This window comes from Chenopodium quinoa, unplaced genomic scaffold (genome assembly GCF_001683475.1).
Source record: "Chenopodium quinoa cultivar QQ74 unplaced genomic scaffold, ASM168347v1, whole genome shotgun sequence".
Lineage (NCBI taxonomy): Eukaryota > Viridiplantae > Streptophyta > Magnoliopsida > Caryophyllales > Amaranthaceae > Chenopodium > Chenopodium quinoa.
Window position 1 is genome coordinate 1,795,524 of NW_018745533.1, and position 14,988 is coordinate 1,810,511.

General features: G+C 31.8%; 1 protein-coding gene across 1 annotated transcript; it reads right to left on the reverse strand.

Annotated features, from left to right (window-relative positions):
- Window positions 1-330: 330 nt before the first annotated feature.
- LOC110715797 (methylthioribose-1-phosphate isomerase-like) lies at window positions 331-5,144 on the reverse strand. The gene is made up of 9 exons (XM_021894411.1): window positions 4,887-5,144; window positions 4,716-4,771; window positions 3,875-4,033; window positions 3,638-3,737; window positions 3,415-3,557; window positions 3,121-3,226; window positions 1,196-1,334; window positions 844-1,112; window positions 331-754 (listed from the first exon to the last, which is right to left on the reverse strand). The coding sequence occupies exons 1-9, from the start codon at window positions 4,968-4,970 to the stop codon at window positions 683-685; spliced, it is 1,128 nt and encodes a 375-aa protein (XP_021750103.1). The 5' UTR covers window positions 4,971-5,144; the 3' UTR covers window positions 331-682.
- Between the last annotated feature and the right edge of the window lie 9,844 nt (window positions 5,145-14,988).

Here is a 14,988-nt window from a genome sequence, read left to right on the forward strand (position 1 = left end):
ATAGTAAAAAAGATTAAATAACATAAAATTTGAATGCAACCCCGACATTAGGGAAAAGTCTGGTTTAAATTGTGCGGGTTATTAGCTGATGGATGTATTTTCAAAGAGTCAAATTCTAACAGAAAAAAGAGGAGCAGAGGTCAACCAACCCCGCCCTCTTACACAAAGTGTGAAAAAGCCAAATTAAGAGCATCAATAACAAGTTAGCAACTGACAAAATCTTCTCAGTGGCTTGAGTTACTTACCCACCACCTATAGTTAAGCATAATTTTATAATTTGGCTTGCTAGATACTCAAAATATAATGTAGCACATTTAAAAAGACACAGAATTTCAGACATCATTGAAATATCTTTTAATATCATATCTCATCAAAATGTATATAAATTATAGACTCTAAGTTGCTATACATGAACGAGAATTAACTCCCTCAAAACTCATACATCGCTGCAATTATAATGCAATTGTTTCCATTTTGGAACTGGATCTTTATCCATATGAAGTTCATTGGAAAAAATGAGTAAATAGGCCAGGACATCCCCCCCCCCCCCCCCCCTCTCTCTCTCTTCCCTTTCACAACCAATTATTCTTGATAAGCAAGTAAAGTATTGGGGTTACAAACCTATTTATTATATTGGCTTCTCAAGGCTCCTTCTAAGTAGCTGGTTCCAGCCTCCACTAAGTCATTGAGCAACCACTTTTTGCACAAAACCTTTGATGTCAAAATCCTCATCCTTGCTTTTAGTAATTACACCCTAATGAAATAATACAAATACACATTAATATAAGTAACATCACCAAATGTCCAAAATACCATACCATAGTGTAGGGGTGAAGCATCAACCTTTTCTGTAATGATACCAGATATTAAGTTTGCTGGAGTAACATCAAAGGCCGGATTCCAAACAGAGATTCCAGATGCAGCAACTTGCTCTCCAAGTCCTCCACGAGAATTCAACAATTCCTTTGGGGACCTTTCCTCAATGACAATGGATTCTCCAGAAGGCAAGGACAAATCAACTGAGGTAAGAGGTGCAGCAACATAAAAGGGAATACCATGATGCTTTGCACACACAGCAACGCTGTAAGTACCAATTTTATTAGCAGTATCACCTGCAAATAGCATATTAAATCAATGAATGCCACTTTATCCCCTGCCCTCCATGCAAAAAGCAAAACTCAACAATTCTCAGTACCATTTGCAGCCACACGATCTGCACCTACAATGACTCCTTGAACACATCCAGCCTTCATCAAGGCTGCTGCTGCAGAATCTGCTATCAGCGTAGCTGGGATATTGTCATGCACCAACTCAAAAGCAGTTAACCTAGATCCCTGTAAAAGAGAGTATGAAGCATGAGTATAGAAAAGCCTTAGAAAAAAAAGCAGAACCATACAACGAAAAAAAAAGCAATAAACACAAGAACATAAAAATTATGAAATGATAGTAAATCAAATTGCTCGTTTTGGCTCTTCTCTGACTTTGCCATATAATCCTGTACGACTTAAAATGTTACATTAGATATTTCACATTATATGCTTAATAACTAAAAATTTGTCCCTTAAAATGTTACATTGGATATTTCACATTATATGCTTAATAACTAAAAATTTGTCCATATTTTAAAGACACAAACACACAGTTAATCGGAAATTTAAACTGCCTGTTTAATGGCCAGCTAAGTGATTTTACTTATCCACTTGGACCCATGGTCCATTCCCTCATCAACACTCCCTCTAGTCTTCTACAGCACATATTTCAATATAATGTTTGGACTGCGAATCACTAGCATATGCCTTTGCAATATGCTCATGATAAAATTTCTCAGTCTGGTCTAAACATTTGTGATTGCATGTCTCCACATTTATGCTGCCTATGAAGCTCTGCGCAGAGGACTATTTAAGACAGAGCATAACATTTTTACCAAGGCCATAACCTTCATAGCTCCCCTCTCACCCCCCCCCCCCACACACACACAAGCCTAACTTGCAGAAGACGGGTGGATGTCCATGCTCCATACACCCAACATTATAAAGATTAAGAAAAAAAAAATAAAGGACACGGATGGTAGGATACACATGCTCTTTTTCTAATATATCACCCATGCCGAGGGAAATGCATAGGAGCAACCTCCGCAGAGACATAGTGGAATCGTACTGTGAAATTAGGCTTGACATAATTTGCTGGATGCTCACATCTTTCAAGAACAAAATGGATTTTATCTGGAAATTAGATAATGATGCAAACAAGCTTAAAACATGAGCAGACTATTATGATGTTATCACACATTTATGATTTCCAATATCCAAAAGATGTTTGGAAGCATAAGATATCTCCTGTCCAATATTATCAGGGTGATCTAGGTTACCAAAAGCATAAATTGTTCCAGGGTCAACTTCTTTAACTTATATATCTGATTATCATGATTTTTTGACAATTACAAGAGAAAATTAATACTTAAATAGGGTATTATCCCATTAAAATGCATTACTGAAGCCCAAGTGCCACAAAAAGGGTCTCTGGGTTGCAATATCCCTTGGCTTTCTCGTTTATGAGTTCCAAAACCCAATTTGGGAAATCACCATCACCATCAGGTCCATCACTAAATGTCTCTGGATATGGAATATCTTAGAATAATAGGTGAAGGGAAAGCAAGAGAGAAAGAACGACAATGGATTCGAGCATACAAAAGGAGAGAAACAATGCATTGATATCACTCTTCAAATAATTTACTTAAAAATAACTGGGTATCCATCAATACTTTTTACTTACCACCAAACCTAAAACTAGAAAGATATCAAATATAGTAATGAGCATACGGGGTGAACGGTTTACAGCACATCATTTTGCAACAACAAGGTCAACAACAAAGCCACTTTTGTTACCTTTTTGCTAGATCTCAGACATCATGCATGAATGCTAATGCACTGGCATCATTTTCATATATATATATATATATAGACATTGGGGTAAACTGATCTACAAATACAATAGACAACCCCTGCCAGTAAAGCCATGCATCATCCTTTTATTTTTTCCTCTTTTGACCAGTGTTTGTGTAAAATAGTTGATATTTGATAGCCACCAACATTTTGAGTGTGGTGCATCACATGTACTTACTTGGTTGAATGGCCGAGTCTCCGTGCAATAGGCCCTCTCAAGGATTCCTTGGGCATGGACAGCACGAATTACCCCCAATGCAGTACCATATCCAGCAGTCGCAAGACTGTTAAGAAAAAGCCATAGCAATCTTAGCAAAAATTTTAAAAATGACATCCAGAAGAAATTGTAGGAAAGAATATCTATCTTGCAATGAAATTGCAAGAATGTGTGTGGATAAATAATTGATGGAACATGCTAAGATAGCTCGATACAAATACTATGAGAAATCATGATGCCTGGGAAACAACATACCTCCCAGTATTGCAATGAGTCAAGATGGAAATTTTCTTAGCATCTTTCAACTGACTTTCAAAGCAACTAGCTCCATACGAACCAATTGCTTTGTTTGAGGCAACATCATCCTCAAGCATTATTTCAGCAGCTTCTATGTAAGCCTGGGACACCATATGGAGAATATAATGAATTTAAGATATAATACGCGAATCTAAAGTATAAGAGGAAAAAGCTATCCTACCTGAAACACAACATTTGCTTCTGAACATGTGGAAGCAGCTTTCACAATGATTTCTTTAAGTTTTGTGGCAGCATCCGAAAGGTTCACAGCAGTTGGACGGCTATACATACATAAACGATGAATGCAAAATCAGCATACACAGTTACACACCAATTTGAGAAGGCAAACACAGAAAAATTTGATTCAAACACAGATTTGGTTTATATGATCAACTTGTTAATGATACTATCAACAAACCTAGAGACTAGATATTCCAATTTCTGAGCAAGAAATGAAGCAGCATCATCAGCATTCCCTTGGAATTTTTCTAAGTTAACAGCTTCCACGGCCAGAGAGAGGGCAGCTGCAATTGCAATTGCTGGTGCTCCACGAACCACCATTTCTTTAATTGCAAACCTGAATTAGAAGAAGACATTGCGTAAGAATGACAAGTATATCCTATAATAATTGAAGAAAGAATGACAATCAGTTTTTCCTAAAGCTTAGTGGCATCTAAACAGCGAGTAGTAATGATGATTGGCAATAGTACTGAATTTATCCAATAAATTGAGGTTCTCAGGAATAATCTAATTGCATGAAAAGAAGCTATATATTGCACATTGCTACTTGAGATAGGTTTTCCACTATAATTTTGGCAATTTCTTCACTCGAGAGGCTATATCACTTAATAAGCTAATAGTCAAGCAGCTCAAGCTATGTATACAATTGATTCACATCTTTTGCTCTCAAGTAGAATAAATACTATTGAGAGCAATCAAAAACCCTTCCTAGAAATTCGAATTTCTCACATTCAACCAACCAGATAGACATATAGTACACCGCGATGAGACTCGAACTCGACAAGTCTATGATTCGGAGTTGGGGTAATGTCTCTACAACCAAGCCATAAAGTGTTGCTCATCTTCATATACAATACAGTACATAGTTAAACATAAATTTATGCAACCCCATAATACATGCTAATTTCTACCATTTGTGCATCTTACAAACATGGTAACAAAGTTCCAATATCAAATTCAATCAAAGTCAATAGATAATTAATACGAGTATAATTAAATACAAAGATTAACAGAAATACCATCCATCAGAAGCATTTTTAATATCCAAGTAGACAGTTTCCAAAGGAAGCTTCCTCTGTTAAAAATCAACAGCAATTTACAGCATAATTAGGGATTTTCACAAATTATATGATACAATAATTAGAAGAAATTGATAAAGTATGTGAATTTGCAGGAGAGAGAAAGTGAACCTGATCGAGAAGCTGAAGTGAACCACGCTTGTAGCAGATTGATTGAAGAGCATGAATTTCGCTGTGATTGGAATTATTCGCCATTTTTTAATGGAATTATAATTCCGAAGAATGTAAGAAACCCAGAAAATTGAAGTGTTTTCCTATAGTAATGGGGTTTTGAGTTGATTTATACTGTATTAAACTTTGCCGAAAAAGCAGACAATAATTCAATATATTCGTCGTCTCAACTCTCAAATGTTAGTGATGGGGCTAATTTTGTCCAGCTCCCGGGCTAATACCAACTCCGTTTAATGTAGTCGATATGTTTTGACTTTAGCATTATCCACACACACTTTTATTTGACCGTATTTTGTGCTTTATAGGTAATGAATAGTATAGTCATCAGGATTCTATTGGATTTGTGGCAATATATATTTTCAAAAAAATTAACTTTTCATAATTTTTACTTATCGATAATTAAAGATATTAATAGTTGAATTTGTGTATTGGCAAAAATTCATTTAATCCCCACAATTACATGCACAAATTCTTATCAAATCGCTACTTTTTTTTTAAAAAAAATGGAATAGAGAGGGTGGTATTTTCCCTTAAATAATAATAGTCATTCGACACTTACAATCATCCCTTAAGTGATTTAAATTCTCAATACAAGAATTAAACACCCCTAAACTAATGCCATCACATCTGAACTGTACATGGATAATTTTAGATGTCTTTGCATCATTCTTGACGGAGCTCCGTTGATGTATAGTCGCAAAAGTGATTAAAACTCGATTGATCATCATTTGCAAGACAAATCTTCTAAATCTGCACCCCTATACCAACAGACCCATAATTTCACAAATTTGCAAGACGATCTTCCAAATTTGTATTCCTGCACAATGCACACACTAAAACCAAACAAACAAACAATACTAAACCCTACATGGAGGGACGGACTATAATGACCAATATGATGGTGATCTTTATTGGCTAAAAACATTAAATTAAAGAAGAATTTGGGGCTTACCATCGATAGAAATTGATGGTAGCCCCTAAGTTTTAATATGGTGGATAGGTTTGAAGAGAGAAACAGAGAAAATTTTAGGGTTTTTTTTAGCTCCTAAATCACCAAATCGCTACTTGAGAATTCGTTTGGCATCACTGCGGTTTTTTGTTTTTTGTTTTTTTATTTTTCTAAATCATATGATATAGGTCATACAATGAATAAAAAATTAGTCAAATTTATTAAAATCATGAAAAATTTTAAAAACAGACAACAGAAAAGTGGAAATACCTTGTTTCAAATAAATTAGAAACCCAAAACAAAAAACAATGCCAAACATAGCGGTTTTATCCTCTATAAAATCGTCAATTCACAATTTTGTATTTATTTGATTTAAGTTAAATGTAATATATATATATATATATATATATATATATATATATATATATATATATATAGGGGAGGGATCCGGTAAGAACCCATAGTTATATAAGAATCTTAGTTATATAAGAACCAATCACATCCGTAGGATTAGATTAGGATGAGCGGTCAAGATTAAAACAAAAAACCTACCCCTAAACCCTCCCCAACCGTCCAATATTTTCTCTCTCCTCAAACTTTCAACCCTCTTTACTTTCCCTCTCCACAAATCCCAAAATCTAGCCCAAATTGCTGCTAAAACAACCTAAATTGCTCAAATCAGGTACATTTTCTTCGATTTTGTTCTAATTTTATGAATTTCGCATGATTTTCATTACTGATTTTGTTCGATTTTTGCGATTTCTATACTCGATTTTGTTCGTTTGATGTTTGATTTATGTTCGATTTTACTATTTATATACGTTTTGTTCGAATTTTCCTGATTTTGTTCGAATTTTATGATTTATCATTTTTCATTGTTGATTTTGTTCGATTTTCGCGATTCATCAATTTGACTTTTTTTTTTTTTTTCCCCGATATCAGTTTTCAATTTTCTTTTATTTTCGATTTCATCAGTTTGATTTATCAATTGCGGTTTTTTCGTATTTGTGCAATTAGTTTAATGTCTATTAATGAATGTTAATGGTTTTATGTTTATTATTTGTCTTCTTGTCAAGTATTATATGTCTTATAATCAACTGTTGCATTTCCCATTAGCGGTAGTGTGATTTGTGATGATCATGAAATGAAATGCTGCTTTACTGGTTGATAGTGAAATGGTGGTTTTACGTGAATTATTTTGTTCGATTTTTATTTTTTATTTATGTTCGAATTATTTTGTTCGATTTTTTGCATATTAATTAGTTCGATTTATGTTCGAATTATTTCACCGCTGCTCTTGATTATTGTATATCAGACTATTAGTGCAAAATGTATTATACTTCTCTGATTTGTAAATAAGCTTAGCATGTTCCAAATTATTTCTCAGCATGTTCGGAACTCTTTCTCAGCATGTTCGAAACTCTTGTTTATGATACACCATTCTTTTATATATGTTTATGAAAAGATGCTATTTGCAAAATGCTGACAAGTATCTAGCCAGCTTGAGACTTGTAGCTTCATTCTCTTACTCTGAAGTCTGAACTGATGTACTTTCCACTAATGAGGTTTGTGATCTGATATCAGTGTATAGCTAAAGTTGCTTTGGTGCCAATAGTTACTGATCTTGACTGAGATCTGATTCCCAACTGTCAGAATAAATGCTTGAATCTTGCAAAAATGCTAGCTCTTTTCTATTCAAGGTGGTTTTGTATTCATATTGGAACAAGTCTCGTTTCCTTTTTTATTTTTATATGAGGTCTCTTCCCTTAATTGGGAATAATTTGAGGAAGTTGGTGATTATTGGTTTAGAAAGTCTCTTTCCTTAATTGGGAATAATTTGAGGAAGTTGGTGATTATTGGTTTAGAAATTGCTTGAATCTTGAAAGACCTTTAAATGCATTGGACTTGAATGAATCTTTCAAATAGTTAAAACTATATAATGTCTACAAAGACAACTTTTGTAGTACTTCTTGTGCGGATCAGTTAGACTTTCATCCTTAGTGACATTCCTGAACAACTTGTTTTTGTGATGCCCTTGATAAATGATGTCCATTGCAAAGGTATATTCATTTATTACGAAGTACTAATGAAGCTTCCATTCAAATAGTACTAATGAAGTACTATTTGGATAATGTATACCTAGATTTAGTGCAACAAGAGAACAAAAATTAAATCTACCTCTTGCTAGTGATACCTCTTGTTGTGTTCTTAATTGTTAGTGATATAATTATGATATCATGTTCTAAACTATTTTCAGCATGTTCTAAACTATATTCAGCATTTTCTAAACTATTCTTATGTTTAAAATATATTACTAATGTTGGAATGTTACTAATATTTTTTATTTCTTAAAATTACAGCAAAATGCAAGGCTAAAATGAAGAAAAATCAGATGAAGAAATTACTATTATACCAGATAAAAAAATTACTTATGGAAGAAAAAGGTAATTAAAGTTTATGTATTATTTTTCCCTCATGTTCTAAAGTTTTCCCTTATTTTCTAAACTTTTTCCCTATGTTCTAAAGTTTTCCCTTATGTTCTAAACTTTTCCCCTTATGTTCTAAATTTTTTCGCCTTATGTTCTAAAGTTTTCCCTTATGTTCTAAAATTTAGTACATAGGGAAAAAGTTTAGAACATAAGGCGAAAAAAGTTTACAACACAAGAAAAAGTTTAGAACATTGGGTGAAAAAATTTAGTATAAAGGAAAAAAAGTTTAGAACATAGGGTGAAAAATTTAGAACATAGGAAAAAAAGTTTAGAACATAGGGTGAAAAAAATTAGAATATAGGGAAAAAAATTTAGAACATAGGGTGAAAAAATTTAGAACATAGGGAAAAAAGTTTAGAATACAGGGTGAAAAAATTTAGAACATAGGGAAAAAAGTTTAGAACATAGGGTGAAAAAAATATAGAATTGAGAAATTTTAAGATTATAGATAGAAAAAATTTAGAATATTGGGTGAAAATTTTCATAATATAAAAAAAATTCAAAGCATAGACGGAAAAAATTAAAGTAATGGATGAAAAAGATAATAGGAAAATAATTTAGAACATATAAAAAGGCGTAGGTATATGGAAAAAAAAATATATGCTAAAACCTATTAGCTCAATTGGTAGAGCACTATGCAAATGCATAGAGGATGTAGGTTCGATTCCTATATAGGTTATCTCTATAAAAAATTAAAAAAATAATTAAAAAAAACTTTCGAAAGTAAACCATAATAACTCAAGAGTAAAACATAAAAATAAATCAAATTATTTTTTCAACTTATGTTCTAAATTTTTGTTTGCTTATGTTCTAAATTTTTTTTTATGTTCTAAAATTTTTTTTGCTTACATTCTAAATTTTTTGGTGCTGCTGGTTCCACTTGCTGCTGCTGTTTCTGCTTGCTGTTATTGCTGTTTCCTGTTTTTGTTCGGGTTTTTTTTGGCAGTTTCTAGGCGTTGGTGTTTTGGTTTCTATTTGTTATTTTATCTTTGGCCTTTTCTTTTGTTCCCCATTTCTGGCAATAATAAAGAGTATAGTTCATTCTATATTATGGGACTGCTTTAGCCTTCATTTTTGTGTTGTCGATATTCTTCGCATTCAACTGTCTTGTTTTGGTAGGACAATAAGCTGGTGCATTCGAAAGTCTGAGCCTCTTATTGGAATTCCAATGGTTAAGGTGATGACTTCCCGTCTTGGGTCAGTAAACACAATGAACTGTCAATTAAACTTTCAGTTGTGTGTTGCAGGGATTATGCTCATTCAGGAGCGGCATGTTTAATTATGCTTAACTAAACCTAGATTATGTAACGGTAATGACACGATTGGAGCATTGTCTCATATTAGGGAAAGGTTAATTCACAGCTAACCTTTGATTCAAATACACCTAATTCCTACATTGAGTGCCGTTACTTACTCGTTACATTCTACTATCCCAAATTTTGCACAAATTATTGACATTGTTACTAATAAAACTTTAGAACATAGCTAGTAAAAATTTAGAACATAGAAAAGAAAAACAACTTTAGAACATAAGTAGACTAAATTTAGAATATAGGCAAAAGAATTTAGAACATAGGTAAAAGAATATTTAGAACATAGGAAAAAAAAAAAAAAACTTTAGAACATAGGTAGAAAAAACTTTAGAACATAGGAAAGAAAAAAAAACTTTAGAACATAAGTAGACTAAATTTAGAATATAGGCAAAAGAATTTAGAACATAGGTAAAAGAATATTTAGAACATAGGGAAAAAAAAAACTTTAGAACATAGGTAGAAAAAATTTAGAACATAGGAAAAAAAAAACTTTAGAACATAGGTAGAAAAAACTTTAGAACATAGGTAGAAAAAACTTTAGAACATAGGTGTAGAATATACGAACAACTTTAGAACATAGGAAAAATTTGGGACATGAGAAAATGATTTGCAACATAGTAAAAAATTTAGAACATTGGGAAAAAAAATTAGATCATAGGAAAAAAAATTGGAAATTTAGAATATTGGGAAAAAAATATTGGGGAAAAAAAATAAGGGCATAGAAAATAAGTTTAGAACATATACTAAAAATTTAGAACATAGTGTGAAAAAATTTAGAACATAAGGTGAAAAAATTTAGAACATAGATAGAAAAAATTTAGAACGTACAGAAAAAAAAAATTAGAAAATAGGTAGAAAAGATTTTGAACATAGGATAAAATTTAGAGCATACGGAAAAAATTTAGAGCATACGGAAAAAATTTAGAACATAGGAAATAAATTAGAACATAGACAAAAAAATTTGAATATAGGATATATATGTAGAACATGGACAAAAAACTTTAGAACATAAACAATAAAATGTAGAACATAGGAAAATAGTTTAGAACATATATATATTTAGAGCTTAGATTGAAAAATTTAGAGCTTAAGCAATAAATTATAGAACATATGCAAATAATATTTAGAACATATGATAAAACCTATTAGCTCAATTGGAAGAGCACTATGCAAATGCATAGAGGATGTAGGTTCAATTCCTACATAGGTTATCTTTATAAATAACTAAAAAAACTTCAAATGTTTTTTTTTTAAAAAAAAAAATCCAATAAAACAAATTAAATTAGCACTAAGTTATATGAGCAGAAAATAAGTAGACTAAATTTAGAATATAGGAAAAAAAAACTTTAGAATATAAGTAGACTAAATTTAGAACATAGGAAAAAAAAAATTAGAACATAGGTAAAAGAATATTTAGAACATAGGAAAAAAAAAACTTTTAAACATAGGTAGTAAAAATTTAGAACATAGGAAAAAAAAAACTTTAGAACATAAGTAGACTGAATTTAGAACATAGGCAAAAGGTAAAAGAATATTTAGAACATAGGAAAAAAAAACTTTAGAACATAGGTAGAAAAAATTTAGAACATAGGAAACAAAACTTTAGAACATAAGTAAACTAAATTTAGAACATAGGAAAAAAAAAAATTAGAACATAAATAGACTAAATTTAGAACATAGGAGTAGACAAAAAAATTTAGAACATAAAAGAAGAATTACAGAAATGCCATTACTAAAGGATCATTTTAGGTGGTTAGATCAAAACTAATAAAGGGCTGAGATTGGTTCTTATATAAGATTGGGTTCTTATATAGAGGAGGGTTCTTACATGAGCCTTCCTCTATATATATATATATATATATATATATATATATATATATATATATATATATATATATATATATATGAACAGTATGGAGGGAATTTTTTTGTAAAAAGGGTTTAATTAGGAAATTTCAGTATTTTGAGCATTTTCTATGGAAATCACCCAAGATATTGCTAGACCCTATTGGAACTTACTACGGATTAGCCCTAATTTTAAAGTTAATTAACCTTAATTTAATTTTATCACAACTTATAAGTCTATTTTCTCATTTAATTTTATTAGACTCGCAAAGTCGCAATAATACGGAGTAAGAAGAAAGAAAAAATCTTAAATTTACATGTCATTAGTCATTGACTCATTGGTGAATGTTGTAATGTAGTGCAGTCCATACAATAGACCCCACTGATTGGCCCACTCTTTCAAACACAAGAAAGAAATATTTTATGCAATCTTTGTAATCAAACCATTGAACCCTGTACGAGCTCTCCCCTTTACTCCTTTTTATTCAAAAGAAACGACTTTATGGCACGTAATCAATCTTCTTATTTGAACTTACGTAATCAAGTTATCCTCTAAAAAAGGAAAAAATTTACTACTGTGTAGTCAAGTAATCAACTATTCATCAACTCTTTAACCAAAATGAATACTTTGATATTCCACTAATACTCCTTTGGGCACAAGGAAGAATTGAAAAAAAAAAATTTAAAAAGTGGTAATGAGAGTTTCCATCAATCCGAAATCTCTCACAAATCAATATAGTCTAAGTTAAAGGTATGTTTCTCTAGAAGTTAAGGGACAGGGTAAGAGAATTTCTATCCCAAAGAACCTTAGACTCTTAGAGTGAAAATTAATCTCACAATTTATGGTATCTTTATCAAAGAATGTTCATAGTCCAAATTTTTCACTCCTCAAAATGAAGATTTTAAATGGAATTTACAACAATAAACTAAAGAGATATTAATTAAAAGGCAAGAAAAATATACAAATCCAAAAAGTTGATGCTTTTGAAAACAAGCATGCATTAAGATAAATCTTATATAGTAGGTTTTTGGATTTCGGTTAGATCATTCTTTTAAATGACCAACATAAATAAATTTTTTTTTAAACATACTTACGATGTAAAATTCAAAGTGGAAGTTGCTTTTATTATAGAATGAAAGATAGAGCTCACATTGAGGCACGGTTTAATTTAATTTGATGTAAAACATTTTTTCAAGTAAAAGTACAATTGCAATTTATTTTTCTTTGTTTATTAGTTGCATTACAATACAAATAAAGTTAAAGAAAAGTACAAAAAAAAAAAAAAAAAAGTATCTATATATATATATATATATATAAGAGTAAGAATGTGAGGATGGATGAAAGGAAAATAAAAAGAAGATAAATTCTGACTACATTTGTATTATAAAGAAAAATGTTTTTCATCATTAATGAATGCATTTTAACATTGGGAAAAATTGTTTTCCACCATTCACAAACCAAACAAAGAAAAATGGAAAAGATGAGAAAATTATTTTCCAGGAAAACATTTTATCTCAAACCAAAACAAAAGAACAAACAACTACAAACAAAAAACTTGTAGGTTTTTAAACTAAACTACTACAAACTGGAAAAAATAAAGTTAGGTAGAAAACTAAAGTTGAGTTCGGTTTGAAAATGTGCACTTAGTGGCATATTACGTCATATAGGATCCACATAGGAAATTTTCTTCGATGCCAATTGATAATGTTTTTAACTTTTAAAAGGGATGACACCAGCTGAAGGTCATAGGTAATAACATGTTTCAGCACTTGCATTTAAAAGGCGGATAGCAGGGAAACCGTAAACTCAACAGCCTCGCATTCTAAAAAAAAAAAATCATCATTCTTCTAAAAAAAACCACTAAAATATGCCTGAAAACAGTCAAATCAAGAAGTTAATTATTTTTGAACTAAAATGGATCCTCTTAATTATCATCAATATGTCTAGGCCAGAAGTTTTCCTCTTCTTTTCCTCTTATCCCTCCTTACAAAGCCTCTTCAAACTTACCTTGCTTACTGCAGCATTGATCCTTTTCCTTGTATTATCCTTCAAGACGTACTTATATAAGCTTGATAATTGCTACCTCATTATTCTATGGATCGAATTGGTAGTGCAGTATGGGCAAAGGCAGCACTTCCCCCTCATTACCACCCTCGTATTCTCTTTCATCTGTCCAGCTCCTATATTTCACTACTTTTTACCCTTCTATCATACTCCTCTGTATTTGGCCTTCCTTCAAGATCTTAATCTGTCGGGTTTTTTGCTGCAACAGGACCAACAATAGGCAAAACCAAGCACCCCAGCTTGAACATTCTTTGGAATCCTTATACTACTATGATTCTAAGATGGGTTCTTTTACTTCTTGTCAACCAATTTTTGAGACCTTATTTAGCATACATTTTCTATGATCACATCAATCCCTGCCCACAAATTCTCCTCAAAGCTTTCCTTCAGAATTGTTTTACAACGCTTGCCTATCTCTCCACTTCCTTGAAGATTTGTTTTACTAAAGATGACAATGGTCACCTTCTCACCCTCTTACGAATTGGATTCCAAGATGGATGGTCCTTACTCATTACTATTGCATTCGTTTTCTCTGTCTTATGTCCAACCCCTGTTTTTTTGTATCTCCACCCATGGATCCTGCTCCTCTCTCTTTGGCCCTCTGTTTCTCGCAGCTTTCTCAGACATCTTTTCATCCGCCTTTATGCCGCTCTCTCTGTCTTTCTCTCCATGGGTTTGCCTATCATCCCATCCTCACCGCAGCCACATCAAGATGAAGAAGAAGACCCTGCTTTATTAGTCTAGGATAGACACATTGTTATTTTTTTTATTTTCATTTCTAATTGTTATGATTGTAGATTGCAAGACTATATATAGTATGCTTTTGTCAGGATATAAAAGTGCAGGGCAATTCTGATTAAGATAGTATTCTTTATCATTGGGCGTCATCTTTAGTACAATTCTATTAAAACAATGAAAAATAAAAAAGAAATATTTTAGAGGTCATTTCAAGAAGGAATGAAGAAAAGGATACAAGGAGATAGAAAATAAGGGTCTGAAAATGTTCTTATAGACATAAGAAGGGGAAAGGGAAACAAAACTACCAACACCAATCCATCTTCTGTCATTCTACAAGTAGTACAACCTCCATCATCACCAATCCATCGGTCATTCTACAGGGATCCGGATTCCCTATCAGGAAATGCATGATTTTTGAAGTTTCTAGAAGGTTCTTGGAAGTTTCTTAAAGTTTAAGTATAGATTTTTTATTATTGCCTTTCACTTAAAAAAATTTCTTGTTTAAGAAAGGAACTCAGGATTTTAATTTATTTGTCTTCAATTATTTTCATTTTAGCCGTGAGATTGCTTCTTGGTTTAGTGTAATTTTCATATTTGATCAAGGCTTGACTTGGTCGAATCTTAGTTGACTAAGGAGTTTTAT

Bases quoted from the DNA above. Each gene is read 5' to 3' on its own strand.
- LOC110715797 (XM_021894411.1), bottom strand. From the start codon at position 4,970: ATGGCGAATAATTCCAATCACAGCGAAATTCATGCTCTTCAATCAATC. The intron at 3,558-3,637 runs GTAGGATAGCTT...ATGGTGTCCCAG, and splicing joins AAGCAAATGTTGTGTTTCAG to GCTTACATAGAAGCTGCTGA. The intron at 1,113-1,195 runs GTACTGAGAATT...TGCTATTTGCAG, and splicing joins AGATCGTGTGGCTGCAAATG to GTGATACTGCTAATAAAATT.